Source organism: Salvia splendens, chromosome 21 (assembly GCF_004379255.2).
Source record: "Salvia splendens isolate huo1 chromosome 21, SspV2, whole genome shotgun sequence".
NCBI lineage: Eukaryota > Viridiplantae > Streptophyta > Magnoliopsida > Lamiales > Lamiaceae > Salvia > Salvia splendens.
The window spans coordinates 25129003-25147374 of NC_056052.1; the positions used below are offsets into that span (position 1 = coordinate 25129003).

Below are 18372 nucleotides of genomic sequence, written 5' to 3' on the forward strand. Positions count from 1 at the left end.
TGTGCTACATTAATCTCTATTTATTTTTTATTAAAAAAATCTAATGTAGGTAACATTTTCTGTTATTAACATTGTAATTGTTCTCTGTAATTTCACAAATTTTATACAATCAATTTTTCATTAAAACACGAATTCACCTGCTATCAAGATATTTTTTCAATATACATCGGAAGAGTGTATTGATCTGTCATTTTATAAAATTAACTGAATAATAATACATGGTCGTACAAAAAGAGATGCAACCGAGCTTAATAAATCCTCTTCCTCAGAGAAGAAAGTAAGTATATACGTATGTGCACATATAAATCTACAAGAACTAAATGTATATAATTATATACAATAACACAAGTACTTCGATCACTCCACACTACAGGACTATGGCAATCAGGTTTGGGTGGTAATCTTCAGTCAGATTTCGATGCATCATTCAGGCTATTCTGTTCCCCACGAGGCGGGGATGATGCAGAGGGAACATCACATTTGTTTCCTGACATAGGCTCAGAGTCGGCTGCAATGGTGAGCTTGTCCTCTGCTCCAGCCGAACCCTCCACGTTCTCATGCTCGGACGAAGTGGATGCTCCCTTTGGTGTTTTATCAGTCTCTGGCAAAGCGGATGATATCAATTTATGGCTGTTGTGGCTTTCGGGCAATGGTGTGTGAACTTCTGGTTCGTTGGTTCTGCCAATCCCGTCTTTAGCTCCACCTGCAATGCATGTTTTTCTTGTTGGGAGATCATGGCAGTTATACCAATTATTTAAGAACGGCTTGAAAGATTGAGAAACCTGCATGAGCAGCAGCAGCTGGCGGTGTTATGGGGGTGGTTGAAGGAGTTGATGAGCCTCCAACAGCTTTCCTAATCCTCGACTGTGATGTATTGCAGGAAACAATAAGGGAATAGCAGAAACAAATGCTGGAATTGAATGATCATGTAATGACTATTCATAGCAGAAACAATAAGGGAATTTCGATAAAAAAAAATTGAGATAAATTTGGATTTTATTTGGTTTGCATTATTACCCACAGAAATGGTTAATGGAGTGAGAGGACTAAAACGTACCTTTGCACTCTCTTCGCAATACTTGATAACATGTGAGACATTTATGCAATGGCCGTTCACGAGTGAGTAAGCCCATAAGAGAAGCTTCCGCGAAGTATTCATGTCTAGTATGTCGAGCCCATCAATGCCAGGCTGGACATAAGTTTCTGTAGCCAGCTGAGCAGGCACCATATACAAATTTATGCCAGATGGAAGCAACGCGCAAGAGGTGTCCTTGTAGAAGTTGTAGGACGACCTGAGCAGTGTGGATGCAGTTTCCAAATCTTCATCTGAAACTCGTTTGACGATAACATTCTTGATCTTGGACAACAAAGGGTTCCATTTGGTTTCAAGAGTTTTAAGATGGTTTGGATCCTCGAATGCTGAACTCCATAGTTCCTCTGCTTGCAGATCAACACATAGCACCTGATCACTTTCCATTCCACCCAATAAGTTCACACCACGAACCTCAGTTGAGGGTCTTGAATGCAGTGGGGTAATCAGAGCCATGCTAATAACAAGAGATCTACACCAGGCAGCAGAGACATGCTTATATACTCTAGCACAGTTACTATTTGACAATTTTGGGTTCTTCAGACGCTTCCGGATCTTCTCATTTATTCCTTCAAGTGTTTCTACCTTAATATTTCTCTCCAGTAGCTGTATATATTGATAGACATATCTGCAAAACCACAAAAGGAATGGCCACACATGTACTGAGCATTTCTCGACAAAAGCATATTAACCATAAAAGATCTCACGAAGACGGCCACAGACCACAAACACACACACGCACACACACACACAGATCAACAGACCTAACACACATTTGTATCTCGAATTATTCTGGAAATTTTTTTTTGTAGAATACTTACCCAAAGAGGCTGCTCTCTGTCAATTCTGGGCTCTTGAGCTCAGCAAGACTGCAAATATCTGACCACAAGTTGACTTGCTCCAAGAACAAATTGAATATTTTCTCCAGTAAATTTGCCACATACTCGGTAGTTGTGGAGGAGTCTGTACCAGCTTGAGAAATAGACTTAATTAGGGCCCTAATGTACCTCCCAAGAGCCACGGGCACAAGATCTTCAAGGCACAAGGAGAACTGCAACAATTACTTGATTAGAAACCGCAATTCCCAGTCAAAATATGATCATGAAAAAGAGCTTTTTTGGTACTATAAGTGCTTATATTGTGGCTAGATTGAAAAGCTAGCCACTGAAAGACGTTAGTTTGAGACTGAAAAAGGTGTATATTAGCTGTTGAAATACTATACAAAATCTCAATTATATATCCATGGATTTCCATATATTTCTGATGATAGACAATGGAGAGCGAAGGTCCGAAGAATGAGTTGAAACCGGTAATAATAATGTTATCGAACAAATGAGAAGTTAATTTAACAGCAATTCTTTCCAAATCTCCAAATAATAGCTCCTTTGTTTCAAGATGCTGAAGTTCTATCTTTAGAAATCATTTGTGGCTGCATATTATACACCTATGCTTGCATGTATGGCATGTGTGCATCTTTGGCCTCATAATAAGCACCAGATAAATGACATAATATTACAAATACCAGTGATATAATCAAAATATTGCTCGAAAGAACTCCTCATCTTGCGCATCTTAATAAAACCTAAGAATTAAAATAATGGGCGTTAAGGCAGTAATACCCTTTTATCTGCTCGCAGAGAGATATATGCCCGTTCAAGGGTACTGATGTCTCCAGTCTCCTCCAACAACTTCAAATAAAACAAGATGTACTTCCTGATGCATGTTATGAATTTACGGGAACTTTCAGCTAAGTTAACTTCAAGAATTCGCCTATTCCCGGTTGGACCTGGAGTTTTGCGTCTGGATTATGACAAAACAAAAATAGATATCAGCATAACTGAAAGAAACTGTATACAGTATTACCTAAGATGACGTATCCAACTGTTTTTAGAATAATTCATGTGCTGATACAGGACACTTAGAAGGTTAAGCCTCTTGGATACCCAAAAAACCTAGGAAAAGGTACTTCAACTTATACTATATCAGAGGTATACGAGCACTCATACCTTCCTTTCTTGACCGTGCTGTCAATCTCCCACATATTTACTGTGAATGATGAACGATACGACTTAAAGCAGAAAGAAAGTTCCTCTTTTGCTTTCTCTAGATCCCCAGCTCCACCTCTCCGGTGCAGCCCTTGAGCAAGCACATATCTTGCTTTATGGAAATGCTTAAGGTCTCCTTCCACGCAAGTTTCAAGGGCAGAAAGGCAATCACTGTAGAGCAGATCCCACACTTGCTCCAGTTTCTGGAATTCTACCCCCTCGGAATTGCTATTGGATACTCCATCCTTGACATTCACTGATGAATCTGGACTTTCACTAGTAGATCCTCCTAATATATTAGTCACACCTTCCTTAGCTGATTGAGAAAAGGCATGTGCAGCAACAACCTGAAATACACACATATACAGGTGCACATCAAAATAATACTCAAAACATGAATTTAATTTGTATTAAGGGGCAAATATCTTCTACAGTTTTTCTACAATATGCTAACCTCCATGTTAGATACCTTTAAAACTTCTTCATTTCGTTTCCCAGATTGGCAGAGTAATTTTAGCCGTGATGCGTGCATCCTGTAGAATGGATCTACGGCTGATGGATTCAAGGCAATAGCCTGAGCATAGTACGAGAGTGATTTATCAAGAGAGTACCCAAGTTTCTCACAGAGTTTCCCAGCGTAAAACGCATGAGACCAATCTTCCCTATGAACCAAAAAATTTAAACCACTAAGTCCATTAAACATTATGCAGAAAGTTTGTCATGCATCAGCAAAAAAAGGATACATACTTGTGTTTAAAGGCTTTCTTGAAATGATTCATGGAGTTCTTGCAGAACATCTCCCATGTTGTATCTTTTAGGGGTGCGACAGATCTTTGATCATAAAATGGTACCACGTTCTGAAGACCATCATAGTACACTAAGGCCAACAACTCGTGTATCTCACCCTGAAACCAATTAGGGAGTCACCGTGTGTAACTATTAACGCAATAGCGTACACCCAAGCTTGATCAACAAGTCAAATCTCAGAAGAAATTTCATTAGATTATTCGAGAAAAGATTCCACGAAAAGAACAAAGAAGTCATTATCCATTTCAGAAAACAACATTTAACATAACATAAATAAGGAAATTCACAATTGTTTCATAGACCACCTATTTTTTAATAGAATTGGTGATATATATGAATGGAACCTGTTGAGTTGCATCCTTCGCCAAAGCCAATGTCATCAATAAGCACCGCCTGCTCCTTCTTCTACTTGCCTCAACTCTCTTAGGTAGAGTATCATTTTTCCTCCACCCTAAAACATTAATTTGCTTACTTCCATCATTCAGCAACAAATCCACCTCCTGCAAGCCATAAAATTAAGATACACTGTTGATACTTATCAAGGTTTAACAGCTACCCTGGCGACCTTTCTACTTTTACACTAATCAATAAAAATAAGAAAGTCAAAACCTTACTTCATCATATATATTTGCAAGCCTCTGCCAACTTTCAAAGCGCATAGGATTGTACAATAAATCATATTTGAATAGTTTTGCATTTTGCTCTACAAATTCCTCTCCTTCCTTGGTTAGAACAAAACCAGCCCACTTATCACTTGCACTCATTTCCTCAGACTGTCCAAGAAGGTAATACAAATTGCAATAAACTTCCAGGTATGGGTCAGAGCTGCAAACAAAGTATACAAATGACACATGTAACTGCATGTCATGATGATAAGTCAAGTAACTGGATAATCACCATAATTGAGTACCTTTCCCCTGATGAGTTCTGGTGATTGAAGGGTTCATTCTGTGAAAACATGATCTTCATCATGGTGTCCAGAAACCCTTTAGAACCAGCCACATCTGAAAGTTTATCCTCACATATTTCAGAATTGTCTAAGAACCTATCAATTGCATTTCCAGCCATAACATTGTCAGGCGGAAGAGGGAAATGTTTGCGTATGGCTCTTAGAACCCTCCGAAGTTTAGTCAACCCAGTTTTCTGAAAGTTGAATGATGAAGAATTTGTCAAAGAATTTCAGGACCGCAAAGGTCATCTTGCACATTTAGAAGATAAAATTGTAGGAGTAGGTTCAAGTGTTCAACTGTTGTGGAGGAAGCAAGGCAGATAGGGAGAAAAAAAGACCTACTTACAGATGAAGCTTTTGCATATGGAAGTATATATTTGAAAACCTCAGCGCACTGCTCTTTAGTCTGATAATCCCCCTGGCTTGTATTTTTATGCTTGACCAAATCCTCATTGCAAGATGAATCCGATCTCAAATTTAAACCATACAGACAGTAAAAACATTGATCCAGAGCGTTGTCAATTGTTAGCTCAAGTTCCTCTCGTTCATCTTCAGTTAGCTGCTCGTTCTCTCCCTCCATAATTTGATTGTTCTCCATCTCTCCATTAGTGCACATGTTTTCAAGCTGAAAATCACATTTCTCCCTTGGTTTCTCTTTATCTAAGTGAGAGGAAATGCTGTCCAAACTGGGAATTTCGTCAGCATCTTTTCCTAAAGAATTGGATTCATCCTCATCAGTTTTGTTGGCGGCCATATTGAGCATATTGGCATGTGATTCATTTGGAGATACTGGGTCAGAAATATTGAGGTGATCATCTTTCAAAGTCTGATCCAAATTTGTTTCTTGTCCCTTATTGAGAGAGTTACTATTAGATTTGAGCTTCATATCTAAGGCCAAAAGATGCTTAATTGCAAGTTTTAAGAATGTCCCATCTTGTTCTTCACCATTTCCTTGTGAACAGCATATTCCAAACTCTGCAAGCATATCATGAACTGCAACAACCAACTCAGCCTGATGAAATGTCAGAAATAGTTAGAATGCAAATTCCTGAGGGAAACAAATGGGGCAAAAAAGGTTCACAAAAGTAGGAGCACATCTCACTTGAGATTTGATCGGAAGATTGGGGTTCAATTGCTCCAGTTTGCAGAATGCAATAGCAGCATCCACAAAATAACATTGTTCATTTTGCTCAGTTGACTCTGGAACACCAATCCCAGATGACTTTTTGGCGAAGTATAGATTAGCAATATTGCACATAGCCATAACTAACAAAGACTGGATATCAGCTATAACTGCCGCAGGAATATTTTTCTGCAAGAAATTGTCAGATGTTAGTAAAGAGGACATGAAAATATGGTAAACATGTCTGTGAGTTTGGAGAAAAAACAGATGCAAAGACATAAAATTTGTCCATGCAATATTGTAACCAAAAGTTCTGCACAGAAAAGAGTTTGATATTGTCAATTATGACAAACTTTTGTTTGCTTCCTGTGAATACTTTGACAAGAAGATGAAGAAGCAGATGGATTAACAGGGTCAGCTAAATAAAAGGAAACTAGCATTACCTAGAAGTGAGGCCTCAAATGAAATTATTATACTACAAATGAATAACTCAAAAGTTTGTCAGTTTCTCCTCTAAAGGTGCCCCTATTCCTGGTTTTGCAAGTAATGCAACTCCCAAGGTTGTTAACCAGTCTTACTGGAACAAAAGGTTTTAAAGTACATACATAATTCTCATCTCGGGTTATGATGCTCTTGATTCTTGATGCAGATTGAGAAATGGCCTCCACCTCTTTGGTAACTAAAGTAATCCACTGCTTCCATAGGGTCTCTTTTGGCTGATTGTTAGAGAACAAAAATGTATTTAAATCGGGTGCATTTTCAGGAGTATTACCAGCCAGACCAGCTCCAGCTAATAGTATTTGGAGTTTCCTTTTATGAGAATTCATATAGACATCAATATCCAGTGTTTCTGCCAGTTCACATGATTTGATTAGAACATCCAATGCAGAAAGCTCAACTGAGTTATTTCCTCTGCCTTCATTATCCCAGGCGTATGACTGATCAAAATGGACATCCTTTGCTGATAATAAGAGAGGTGCAAGTATATTAATACACTCTGCATGCATGCCTTTTTCAAGCATTTCCTGGGCTGATTTTTTCAACAAATAATCAACCTCAATCATATTTATTTCATGAAGGACCATATCAACTGTCAGTTTTTTTATAACTTTGCAGTGTGGCAAGCAAATAGGATCAGTAGTGCTGTTCATTTTGTCCCTATCCAGAAAAAGAGCCAGTACAACAGAAAGTTCCTTCTGTGATTTTTCTTTGTCACCTTCCAATAGAGACAAGCGAGCACTTAACCAGAAAAAACGCACCCAAAAGCAATGGTTGCTTCTCAACAAAGACAAGTTTTCCACTGAAAACTGTTGTTTATGTTCATAAGCATCAGTCACAGGGCAATCAATTTTCCCATCCATCCCAGTGGTACTGAAAGGATGTTCCAGCGCTACAGATTCTATAATCTTACAAAGATGGTAGGATGCCTCTGACATGGAACTGCCAGTAGTAGATGTCTCAAATGACTGTAATCCAGAGTCATAATATAGCTCAGCCAGAAACAGACTGCATTCAGGAGTTCTTTCCTTACCCCAGTGCCTAATAACCTTCTCCAGGTCCAAAATTTTTGCAACATTATCAGGATATGTAACGTTTCTATTTGCAAGTTTCTCTAAGAGCAAGTGACCTGTATGGTAAGCGCCATAATTATTTGAAGAATTCTGAATAAATTCAATAACATCAGCAGATTCCAAGTCCAATGAATCAGCCACTGCATCAGCACTATGAGAAGATGGATCGGACTTGTGCTTCCAATTTATAGTTCTGGTTCCATCCACCAAATAAGGCAGCAGAAATTGCTGCACAATATTAGCTACATCTTTATTGGTGGAAAAATCTGAATCCTCTTTGCCTGGTTTACGACTTTTAAGCCGACTGCTTCTTCTCTCTTGAGGTTGTTCCTCTAGTATGACTACTTCCTTCTCATTTACAGAGTTACGATCACACATGCCTGCACTAGCTGGCATGCATGTTAGTCCTTTATTTTCAAGGGAACAAGTTGAATTAGACGCAGAAGGAGGCAAATGTATGGTTAACTTAGCATCACCGGATATATAGTTCCCAGTTTCATGTTCAGAGCCATGTGAAGACAGTCGGTGTAAAATTTCCAGTAGTTCACTAACAAGAGATATCCAGGACACCTCTGCAAGTTGAACTTCAATATTTTGCTTCAACTTTTTAACTGCTGTTGTCCTATCTGAATTTTCATCTATTGCTTTTCTCTTTACCGGAAATTTCAGGCGTATATGTTTTGGTTCTAGTTTATCTATACCTCGCGGAGTAAATGGAACTGGTTCAGAGGCCTCAATGGTACTTTTTACATGCAAAGCACGCGAGTGAGATGGCCAATGCCTTAATATCAGTTCTGCAACAGAAAGACAGGCCACTTCATCACCAATTGCAATTAGAACTTCCAGGAGTTTCTCCATGCAATTCCCTGCATTTTAAAATGATTAAATAGTATGGTTTCTGAAACATTAGTTTTAAAAAAATAAAAATTGCAAAGATGGTAATGATCGAAAAGACTACAAAATTTGAAACACAAAATGCATATGACAGATAAGACTGGAGTAATTGTGACAAAAATATTCTTACAGTTACTAGGGCTGCATAGCAGCCCTTGCTCAAAAGCCCAACGGGAAATGCTTAATGACCCCATCGAGCAAGATAATGTCCCTAATTGGTTCCAGATAACAGAATCTTTACTATCAATATCTACAGCTTGAAGATAGCAGTGCAAAGCATTCTCATAATAGGAGGGGCCTTGTTCAAGAAAAACTGATGCAAGATTTTTCAATGCCAGAAATCTGCACACAGCTAAACAGCTTTAGTTAAAGGTATGTTGTATAATGTCATGAATGCTTAAAAGATCCTGCATGTAGATTCACATCAGTCAAGCATTGCCAGCTTTCATCCAGAAAATTAGACTGGGATCAGCAAGTACTGGACAGCAAAATAAGAGATAGGCAATGCATACAACGGCAGTTAAGATCAATGTTATCAAATAGCGGATATGGCGGCGCCATGGCACTATGGCATGGCGTTCAGTGGTGGAAACGCCATAGCACCGCCATATCCGTCATTTGACAACATTGCGTGTGTACCGCATTTAGGAATGGGGAATTATGCAAGAAACATGGATGTTAGAGTTGTATTTTATGCTTTATTAATTGTTTTAAGAATTTTAGATGTTATATTTTTATTATTTTCTAATTTTTGAATTATATATAAACATATAAGTATTATTTTATTTATTTAATTATTGACCGCCATATCCGCCATACTAATGCGCCATATCCCTGTGGCGGTTTTTTGGCGAACTGCCATAAGCTGCCATACGAGATTGATAACATTGGTTAAGATATATTAAAGCACCATAAAGCGATTGACCAAGTTTTGACATAGAAAACAAGACAGAGTGAAAGAAAGAAATATCATGTGCATCTCAGACAAAAACAGTCAATAGCTAGGCTTGCTTTTAAATGTTAGGGTGGTTCTTTGAGCCAGGTAATAATAATGTGGACAAAGAAGGGGCACATAGTGGCCTCTTAAAACCCAACGACATTGTAGATATTCTTAATCCTTTTTCCTGTGACTAGATGGTATCACGAATCAAATGTATATGTGTTCATCAGAACCTGAGCTGTAAAAGATGGCCATCACTTGTAGTGTTTTCCTCCTGAAAAAACACAAACGGAAACCATAAATTGACACAAATCAAAAGCAGAAGTGACATACACAACAAAGAAAATGAAAGGGCAGCAAGCTAAAGAATTGTATAAGAGAAACGACCTGAGCATTTGATACCAATGGATCTTTCAATACTGACTCTAAAAGTTCCTGGGCTTTTCCATAGTCCTTAGCTTGTAATCTCAAAAGTCCATCATGATACAACTGAGATAGATGAAATTCCTAAAAAGAGCAAATCCAATAGATGAATATATGAATCTTTTATAACATTTTTCCATGAAGGGAATAAGAAAGAGGTGGTGGGCACAAAATTCATATGCTAAGTACAATTTGCTGCAGTTTAACAAAAATAACAAAGATATCAGCAAATAATTAGAATCAAGGTGTAGCATGAATAGCCATGGAGTAGCAGCAGAAGCTGTCAGTTTTTCAATGATATAGTCAATTTATTCTTTTAGGAGTCCTGTGTGCAAAATTCTTCCAAGGCAACCAAATTTAGCAGGATTCTTGTGAACTAGGTATCCTGCTAGTATAGTTTGATGCTGTTATTTAATGTCGATAAATAGTAAGATGAAATAGAGCCGATTGAAGATGATTGCCAGGGGTTTCCAGTCCAATTAGGGGAATTGTTCTAAGATTTACTTACTACACAAACTAGCCGATTAGGGAATCAACACATACTCTGCCCACTGTACTATTAAGACACTGAACTCTGGGGCATTACATTCACCTTGCGGATAAAATCGAGTAACAATACTCCCTCCAATAACAAACTGAACGTCCCCCACTCAAACAACAACTGTTGGATGAAGCCCAAACTTTCTAAGTTCAATGCAACCCAGTCTCTACAGAATTAGGGCTTCAATTCCAATACGACGAAAACTCCATTAAACACATAATATGTCAAAATTAAGCTGCAGATTACACGAAAACAAACATAAACTGGTATTAGCTGACAAAAATTCTTGCCTGCGCTTCTTTCGTCGGAGCTAACGGCTGCCATGTATTCCGCGAATCCGTATCGTTGATAGCTGCAAATGAGAACTGAACTCCACGGCAAATTTGAGAAGTATGAGAATTAATCATGCGAAAAAATAGATTAAACTTAATAATTTTAGAAGTAATTAGATTCATAACTGAGTAGAAATTGTGTGCAATCTTACCATTTTGCGGATTCCAGAGAAAAATCACAGTTGGGAGAAAATTAACATCTACGTTTCTTCTGATTGTTTAGATTTAGGCGCGGTTTTGGTTCGCTATATATATGAGCGTTGTGCTAATTTACTGTCATAATTTTCACCTTTTTTTTCGTGCAACAAAAAAAAGTGGAAAAGGGAGTAATCGAATAATAATACCCCCTAATTCAGGATTTTGTTGGTACATTAATTTTTAATTTTTATATGAGATCAACACAACAACATTGTGGGATCAACTCATTGAATAGTTTGAATGCTTTGTTCGTAGTTCGAAAATAGTGAATGTAGCAATTTTCAAATGACATTTTCGATTTTAAAAAAATATAATCATAATTAAAGTATGAAAAAGAGTACAAGTAATTTTGGTTTTTTGATCAAATGTATAATTGAAGTATGAAAATGGTACTATAGAATTCGAAGCTTCAAGAATGATAGTTTGAAACTCCAAGAATGATAGTTCGATGATGCAACAATGATAGTTTGATGATGGCGATGAAACTCAAACGAGATCTAATCGAGGATAGTAAGAACACAAGGATTTTACGTGGTTCGGTTTAAATCAAACCTACGTCCACGGGAAACGATCTGAGATGTTTATTCACGATTGTAAATGTAGCTTTACACTGGAAACACAATTGAGAAGGAAGAACTACACACACACTATCTACTCTTTCAAGATACGCATACAATGTTTCTTTCTTCACTCTCTCTTTGATTCTCCAACACACTTGTTCACTTAGAGAACGAGCTACAATGTATGCATATATACTCTCCATGCAACGTCGAAAACCACCTGCAACGGCTAGTAGTTATCAGTCGGTTGCAACTGATCTCTCACTCTCTCATTGCGGTTATTTCTGTTGCAGTGAGCTCATGCACTCAGCCTTCTATTTTGAACAAACCACGAGCCACATTCACATGACCATATCCTAACAGGTACAAATAGTTATAGTTTTTGAATCGAAACCGGCAATATCAGTTCAAACCAAATGAATCGATTTTATCATTTTCATATTAACAACAACAAAAAAAACATCCAATAATATTGGATATCAATTTTATCCAATTATCTAAATCCTCAAACTCAAATTTGCAATCTGCATCCGCAACTTTGATGATATGCCGATGAAGTGCTCCCTTGCCGATAAAGAATCAGAGTTCACCACCAACAGAAAGACCAGAAAGGAGTTCACCACCAACGAGAACCTCATGATCGTTAGTCACCAGACCGTTAGTCAGTTGTTATAACCTGCAATTTAAAATTTTATCGATTTACAATTATAGAAATCTGGATATGTAACCGACCCGACCCGACCCCTTTTTATTATGTGGTTCAGCACGGAATCATGATCGGTTCCAGTTTTGGGTTGAACCGTCAATTCGACACCCATAACTGGGTCGGGCTGGCCCAACCAATCCGAACACTCTCATCTCAGCCCACTTCATCTTCTTCGTCTGATTTTTAAATTTTCTTTTTATTTCAAACCTATGATTGCATGATTCTGCATCTAAATTTCTAATTTCCCCATCACCACTCAAATCCTCAGCCGTCAATTCCACAAATTCATCCGATTTCATCCTGATCTATTCTCGAATCCCTAAACTCACCTACAATCGACACAAATCTCAGAGGAAACAGCTTACGCACTGGAGCTGCGGCACATGCTGTAGATTCAGAATTTTCAAGGTAAATATGTTACTTAAATGCTCCAATCAGCCGATAAAGAGTATACATAGTTTCATTTTTCCGGATTTCCTTTTTTGGTCGCTGTTTTCTTTTTGCAATATGCCAATATCTGAGATAGAGACTTATCCAAGGAAATAGAGAGATTTTTGTAGGCGCGTCACTCAATCTCTGACCTGAATTATGCTATTCTTTGTGTCATTGCTTTACACTGAAATTTGTAATTAGACTGCATAGTTTGTTTCTATTGTCTGCGTAAACGTTTGTAATTAGTCTGCTTCAAAGTAAATAAGTAATCGTGTTTTTTGCTTTGCATTGCATAGTTTTTTCATATTGTGGACACCAGAGTCTGAATTTCAGCTCTTTTTTTCAGGTAACAACTTCGACTGACGAGAAACATGAAATGCTTCAAGTGGTTATATGTATGCTCTCTGATCGGGCTACTCAGTAATCCATCATACAGTTATGGAAATGTGTAAGTAATCTAAGATTGCTTTATTGTGTATTCATTTGCTAGTTAGAACTGTTTATGCTTAGATTTGCATAGTTGTGACAATCAGATATATAGACCTGTTGTATAAAAAACTGATGTGAGATTTTACTTGATTCTAAGTCTTATTTAAATTATCTTCTTATGCCAAACTAAAAATTAAGAAATCACTGTTTTTGGATCCTGGCAACTGCTGTTACACTGATGAATAAGAGAAACTAAGAACTGATGGATATGGTGACGAAACAGAAATTGATTTGGCTTCATTTGGTTTGTAGTTTTCGTCATCACAACAACATGATACAGTACTTAGTTAATTAGGGGGTCACTAATAATCATATAATCTTTGACTATAAAGTTTGTAAATAAAACATTTTTATGTTTTCAGCGTGAATGACGACAAAGTTTTGCGCGTTGGTGAGGAGCTTTTCAAGGAAGTATTGCCTCTACAAAATGGGGCTCGCTTCTACCACTTGCAAGGATTAAAACCTCAGATGTGGTATGAAGTGAAGATGTCATATCCTTCTTCTGTATGTCTGCCATTTTCATATGTTATGCCATTTGGGATTCGTTGACAATGTCACCTAATTAAATTGAAGGAATAACAGATACCAGCCAGTTTTTCTTTGCAACTAAAAAGAGGTGCTCCGGATTTGGGTCTGAATCAAGGAAGAAAATTGCTCAACACTGAAAAGATAATTTTCAAGACAGATGGTATCACCTCATTGATTGAACAGGTTTGTTTTACCTGTAAATGTGTCTCCTCATATTCTTGTATGCTGATGTTCACTACTTTGGTATTTTTGGCTTAGGGCGAAATGTCTGTTCTCGTGAACGTGGAACCTGAAGGGGTTGTGGCGATACCAGGGAAGCAGGAAACGGAATATATCATTTTTAATATAGGTACTCCAGTTTTCTATTCCAATGCTCTTCATTTTCTTACACCAAGAGAAACTTCTGCATCGTTTTTTTCCCTTTTTTTTGTGCGCGGCATGTACAGAACTTCTTTTTTATGCAGCCTTATGCTCTACCAAATTACCAATTTCACACCATCTCTTTGCAATGTTTCTTGTGCACATGCTTCTTCACAATGTTTCTACGTGCTCACAGATTACCTCTATATCTATTTTCTGCACTTCGATTATATATATTTCCATAAAAACACAGCTGGCTTTGATTGTCTATACCGATCTCCATCTTTGCTGCAGTTTGTGACGAACTGTTTATGGGTATTCCCCACGAGGCTTGGTATGTTGTAGTTTTCGTATTGCTTGGTTTGGTGCTGGCTTTTGTGGTTCCTTCCTATCTGCCCGTGTTCTTGCTGCCAAAAAACGGTAGACAGCCATTGTTGGTTCATGCTGTTACCAAGGCTTCATGAAGCCGTCTCTTTGCTGCATCTTGCAATTATATGTTCTCAAGATATTTGATTTAGATGGATTATTTGGCTTCACATTAGTTTGACAAAAAATATTTTTTGAATTATAAATAATGGTACCTTCATGAATGTAGACTGACTGTAGTCAGTCAGTTACTTGTGTTGTTACTTCCAAACTTTGAAAAATGAAACCCAACCCCGATTTGGAATGTTTGTGGCTCCAAAATTAAGTTTAGTTATGTAATTTCCCATTGGTCATGATAAATATAGTATAATTGAATATTAGATGGTTATTCATAAGTTTAAAAGCATGAGGGACATATTAGATATAGAGAAAAAATGGATATAACTGAAAAAAATTACTTAAAATTGATTTAACCATCTTGGCAAGATGTGGTATCCGTGGCTACTTAAAATTCATATGGATATAAAAAATTAATTAATTACTTAACACTAAAGTTCAAATTAATATGCCACTCTAAATTATGTAGTATGTTATTGGAGTCTAAATTATGGAGTATGTTATTGGAGTCGATGTAATAAGCACACTGCACACACAACCAAAACTAATGCAATGGATTGGGCACATCGTTATCAAATTCACACATATTTTATTTTATTCGAACACTCTATATAGACTCAAAACTCAAGGAAATAAAAAAGTACAAACGTCTTATATAATCAAGATCATTTGTTAGACACCAATCGACGTGAGATACAATTAAAATACTGTCAAATAAATACAAGCTTAAAAACCAAGGCACTGGTAAAGTTGAACGAAGTATTCCTACACGACCCCATTAACATGTTATTGTACGAAACCTCAATCAAAGCTGCAGCCAAATCATGCAGAACAGGGGGAGAGGTAGTCGAGGAGAGAGGATCGAACTGCTTTTCTATTTATTGCCCTTTTCTTTATTACCTGTTTTCGCGTCTGCAATATTTGTTGTATCGTCCATCAGTTGAGAATGAGGCCCTTCTTCGTCGAGCAGTTTATGGGTGAGGAAGCTCGGTTGGTTTGTCGAAGAGAGAAGCCTAGCCCACATCCTGTCAGTTATGACAACCTTGTTTTGCTGCTCAGTAATACGCTGCGCAGAAACAGTTCGATGTCATCTCCATATCATAACAAGTCCTCAGCACAAAAACTTTATTATTTATAAAATGGGAAGTTGAGCATATGAGAACACAATGTTAACTATAAACAAAATTAATTTCTTCTCGTAAATCATGTAAACTAGGACCCTTATCAGTCAAGGCTGCTTCCTGACACTCGAAAGAGAGGGAAATTCGGGTTTATGGGGGAGTTTACACTAAATATTACGTAAATGTACCCATTTTGTTATCTATTCCACAAATGGGAAAAACGCCAACCACATTGGCGTTTTTATTAGTAAATACGCCAACGTCATTGGCGTGTTTTAAGGTAAATACGCCAACGATGATGGCGTTTTATACTTGTGCCGTATTTTGGGTGTATGCTCTCGGATTGTAATTACGATTAAACACGCCAACTTGGTTGGCGTGTATAAATAAAAAAACGCATTTGTAAATGGCGTGTTTTCTTTGTTGAAACGCCGAACATATTGACGTTTTGTAAAAGACGCCAACCGGAGTGGCGTATTTAGTTAATCATGAAAAACGCCAACCTGAGTGGCGTGTTTAATCAGACTGATATACCAGGCGTTCCTCCCCCAAATCGCGAAAACCTCACAACACACAGCCTTCGCGATTTCTCCAGCTGCGCGCCTTCTCTCCGTGATTTCGGCCTACATTCATCAATCGGTGCTATTCTCCCCCAAATTCATCTATTTTATTCGGTTAGTATGCTTACCTTTTACATAATTATAGTAATTGGTGGATAGCTAGGGTTTGTAATGGGTTGTGAATTGAGTAGAAATATTATGCATTTTGGATTGGTTGAATGATATTATTGTTGATTATTATGTTGGATTGTGTTGGGTTTAAGTTAATTTGTGTATAAATTTGATTATAAGCCTAAACCTTAGGGTTTTTATAGCTAAAAAATTGGGCAAATTGTTTTGATTTATGTGGGTTTTGGTTGATTAGTTTAGATTGTTAAATTTGTTTATATTGTTAGGTTTGTCAAATTGAAATTGGACAAATTGAAAATGTTAGGTTAGGCAAAATTGAAATTGGTAGGTTGGGCGAATTGTTAATTGAAATTGTTAATTTTGTGTAGGTGAATTGGTTTATGATTTTGAATGTGCAATGTTGTGTAACTTGCTTATTTGATGTTGGTGTTCAATTTTGTGATATTGGATTAAATTGTATCTAATTATTGAAATGGTTTATGGTTGGTTATTGTTGAATTTGGTTTATGAAATTGGATTAAATGTTATGGTTGGTTATTGTTGAATTTGAATTATGTAGGTAAATTATGGCATCATCTTCAACCTCTCGTCGTCGGCTTGCATGTGGTCCTGCGGATCCATCTGTATTATATTTTCAGAGACAACACGTCTCTAACAACATATGGGCAGGAGTTCCATCCGAAGATGTACGCTGCCGACGATTTGAAGGAAAAATTTGGGATGTTCCCATCCAGCAACATGTCTTGGCAATAGTGGACCAGATGGGGTTTGGGGGTATGTTAAGGTGTGGTAAACCAAAAGAAATTGACCACCATCTTATCACAGCTCTGATTGAACGTTGGAGGCCAGAGACTCACACGTTTCACTTTCCAGTCGGTGAAGCGACTGTGACACTGGAAGACGTGGAGGTCTTATGGGGCCTGAAAGTTGATGGAGAGGCTCTGACAACTTACATCCCCCCGACGGACGCGGGATATTGGACAGACAGGTGTATGGATTTTCTAGGATTCATACCGGAAGCATCCGAGTTGAAGGAAATGGCTTTTAAGCAGACGAGCTTATCGCGCCAATTGAGGATTGAGCTGTCTGATGACCACGAACACTACATATATGCTCAGCGGGCTCGTATCTATTGTCTGCTATTACTTGGTGGTCTGATGATCCCCAACGCCACCGGAAATAAAATTCCGTTCTTCTACCTACACTTTTTCATGGATATAGAACGGTGTTCTACATATAGCTGGGGTGGGGCGACGCTTGCTTGCTTGTACCACAATTTGTGTGAAGCGGCCGTTGGTAAGAGGACGGATGTAGGGGGAGCCTTAACTCTATTACAACTTTGGGCTTGGGAGAGAATCTCAAATATTAGACCGAGGATGCTAGATCCCGTGCATACAGACTATCTACCATGTGCAAGCGCGTAAGTTGTTCATTAATTGCGTTTTTAAACTTAATGTTCATCAATTTTCGTGTTCTTCGCTCATAATTTAAATTTTTTAGATGGAATGGCCCGGCGTCATATGTAAAAGCACCCGGACATTGTGTTGAAAATTTCCGAGATCAGTTCTCCATGATGCATCCTAATCAGTACTTCATATATTTATAAAATGTTTTTGGTTTTTTGTTTTTTGTTTTTATGGAAATTATTTTGAAAAATTTGTATCACATGTAGTTTATTTGGAGGCCTTATCTCCACCGGGAGTTGCCGGAAAGTTGTGATGCCGGTCGTCCTATATGGATGTCGATCACAACGCTTATTTGTTGGAATCTGGCTGAGCCACACCTGCCACACCGAGTGTTGCGCCAATTCGGGATTGTCCAACCGTATATCCCGGATCTCCCCCGGTTCCACGGTTCTGATTTTTTGAAACAGGATCGTCGTGGAAAAGCTGGTCGGAATTGGGTTCAATGGCACGCCAATTATATACAGGAGTGGGACAACAGACACTTTACGATATGGACTGATCTGGAGGACAGTACTGAGCCTGTTGCAACGGAAGAATATATGAATTGGTTTCGCCAGATCACTGTGGTGTATTTAACCAAACCCGGCGTGCATGCTGAACAGGGATTCCACGAAACGGCATCTTC

General features: G+C 37.9%; 2 protein-coding genes across 4 annotated transcripts; one reads left to right on the forward strand and one right to left on the reverse strand.

The window, feature by feature from the left end:
* Positions 1-162: 162 nt before the first annotated feature.
* Positions 163-11003, reverse strand: LOC121784843 (calcineurin-binding protein 1-like). Of its 2 annotated transcripts, none has more exons than XM_042183091.1 (19): positions 10868-11003; positions 10674-10748; positions 9807-9926; positions 9653-9693; positions 8610-8821; positions 6620-8451; positions 5994-6203; positions 5238-5903; positions 4853-5085; positions 4557-4767; positions 4287-4442; positions 3883-4040; positions 3605-3797; positions 3097-3482; positions 2710-2890; positions 1912-2141; positions 1058-1718; positions 783-864; positions 163-703 (listed from the first exon to the last, which is right to left on the reverse strand). In XM_042183091.1, the coding sequence occupies exons 1-19, from the start codon at positions 10868-10870 to the stop codon at positions 405-407; spliced, it is 5949 nt and encodes a 1982-aa protein (XP_042039025.1). In that variant the 5' UTR covers positions 10871-11003; the 3' UTR covers positions 163-404. The 2 variants fall into 2 exon arrangements, with proteins under 2 accessions (XP_042039025.1, XP_042039024.1); XM_042183090.1 differs by having other exon boundaries at positions 3590-3797.
* Positions 11004-12346: 1343 nt separating this feature from the next.
* On the forward strand, positions 12347-14679 carry LOC121783416. Of its 2 annotated transcripts, XM_042181481.1 has the most exons (6): positions 12362-12587; positions 12958-13059; positions 13463-13604; positions 13683-13811; positions 13887-13977; positions 14283-14679. In XM_042181481.1, exons 2-6 carry the CDS (start codon positions 12983-12985, stop codon positions 14450-14452), a joined length of 609 nt encoding a protein of 202 aa, XP_042037415.1. In that variant the 5' UTR covers positions 12362-12587; positions 12958-12982; the 3' UTR covers positions 14453-14679. The 2 variants fall into 2 exon arrangements, with proteins under 2 accessions (XP_042037414.1, XP_042037415.1); XM_042181480.1 differs by having other exon boundaries at positions 12347-12587; positions 13887-14524.
* Positions 14680-18372: the final 3693 nt, after the last annotated feature.

What these genes read in the sequence shown, in the direction of transcription:
- LOC121784843 (XM_042183090.1), bottom strand. An exon ending in GCTATGCAGCCCTAGTAACT is followed by an intron (nt 8,452 to 8,609) that starts GTAAGAATATTT and finishes TTTAAAATGCAG; the next exon opens with GGAATTGCATGGAGAAACTC. An exon ending in ATTGCGAAGAGAGTGCAAAG is followed by an intron (nt 865 to 1,057) that starts GTACGTTTTAGT and finishes AATACATCACAG; the next exon opens with TCGAGGATTAGGAAAGCTGT.
- LOC121783416 (XM_042181480.1), top strand. Translation starts at nt 12,983, where the DNA reads ATGAAATGCTTCAAGTGGTTATATGTATGCTCTCTGATCGGGCTACTC. An exon ending in TCATACAGTTATGGAAATGT is followed by an intron (nt 13,060 to 13,462) that starts GTAAGTAATCTA and finishes TTATGTTTTCAG; the next exon opens with CGTGAATGACGACAAAGTTT. An exon ending in AGATGTCATATCCTTCTTCT is followed by an intron (nt 13,605 to 13,682) that starts GTATGTCTGCCA and finishes AAGGAATAACAG; the next exon opens with ATACCAGCCAGTTTTTCTTT.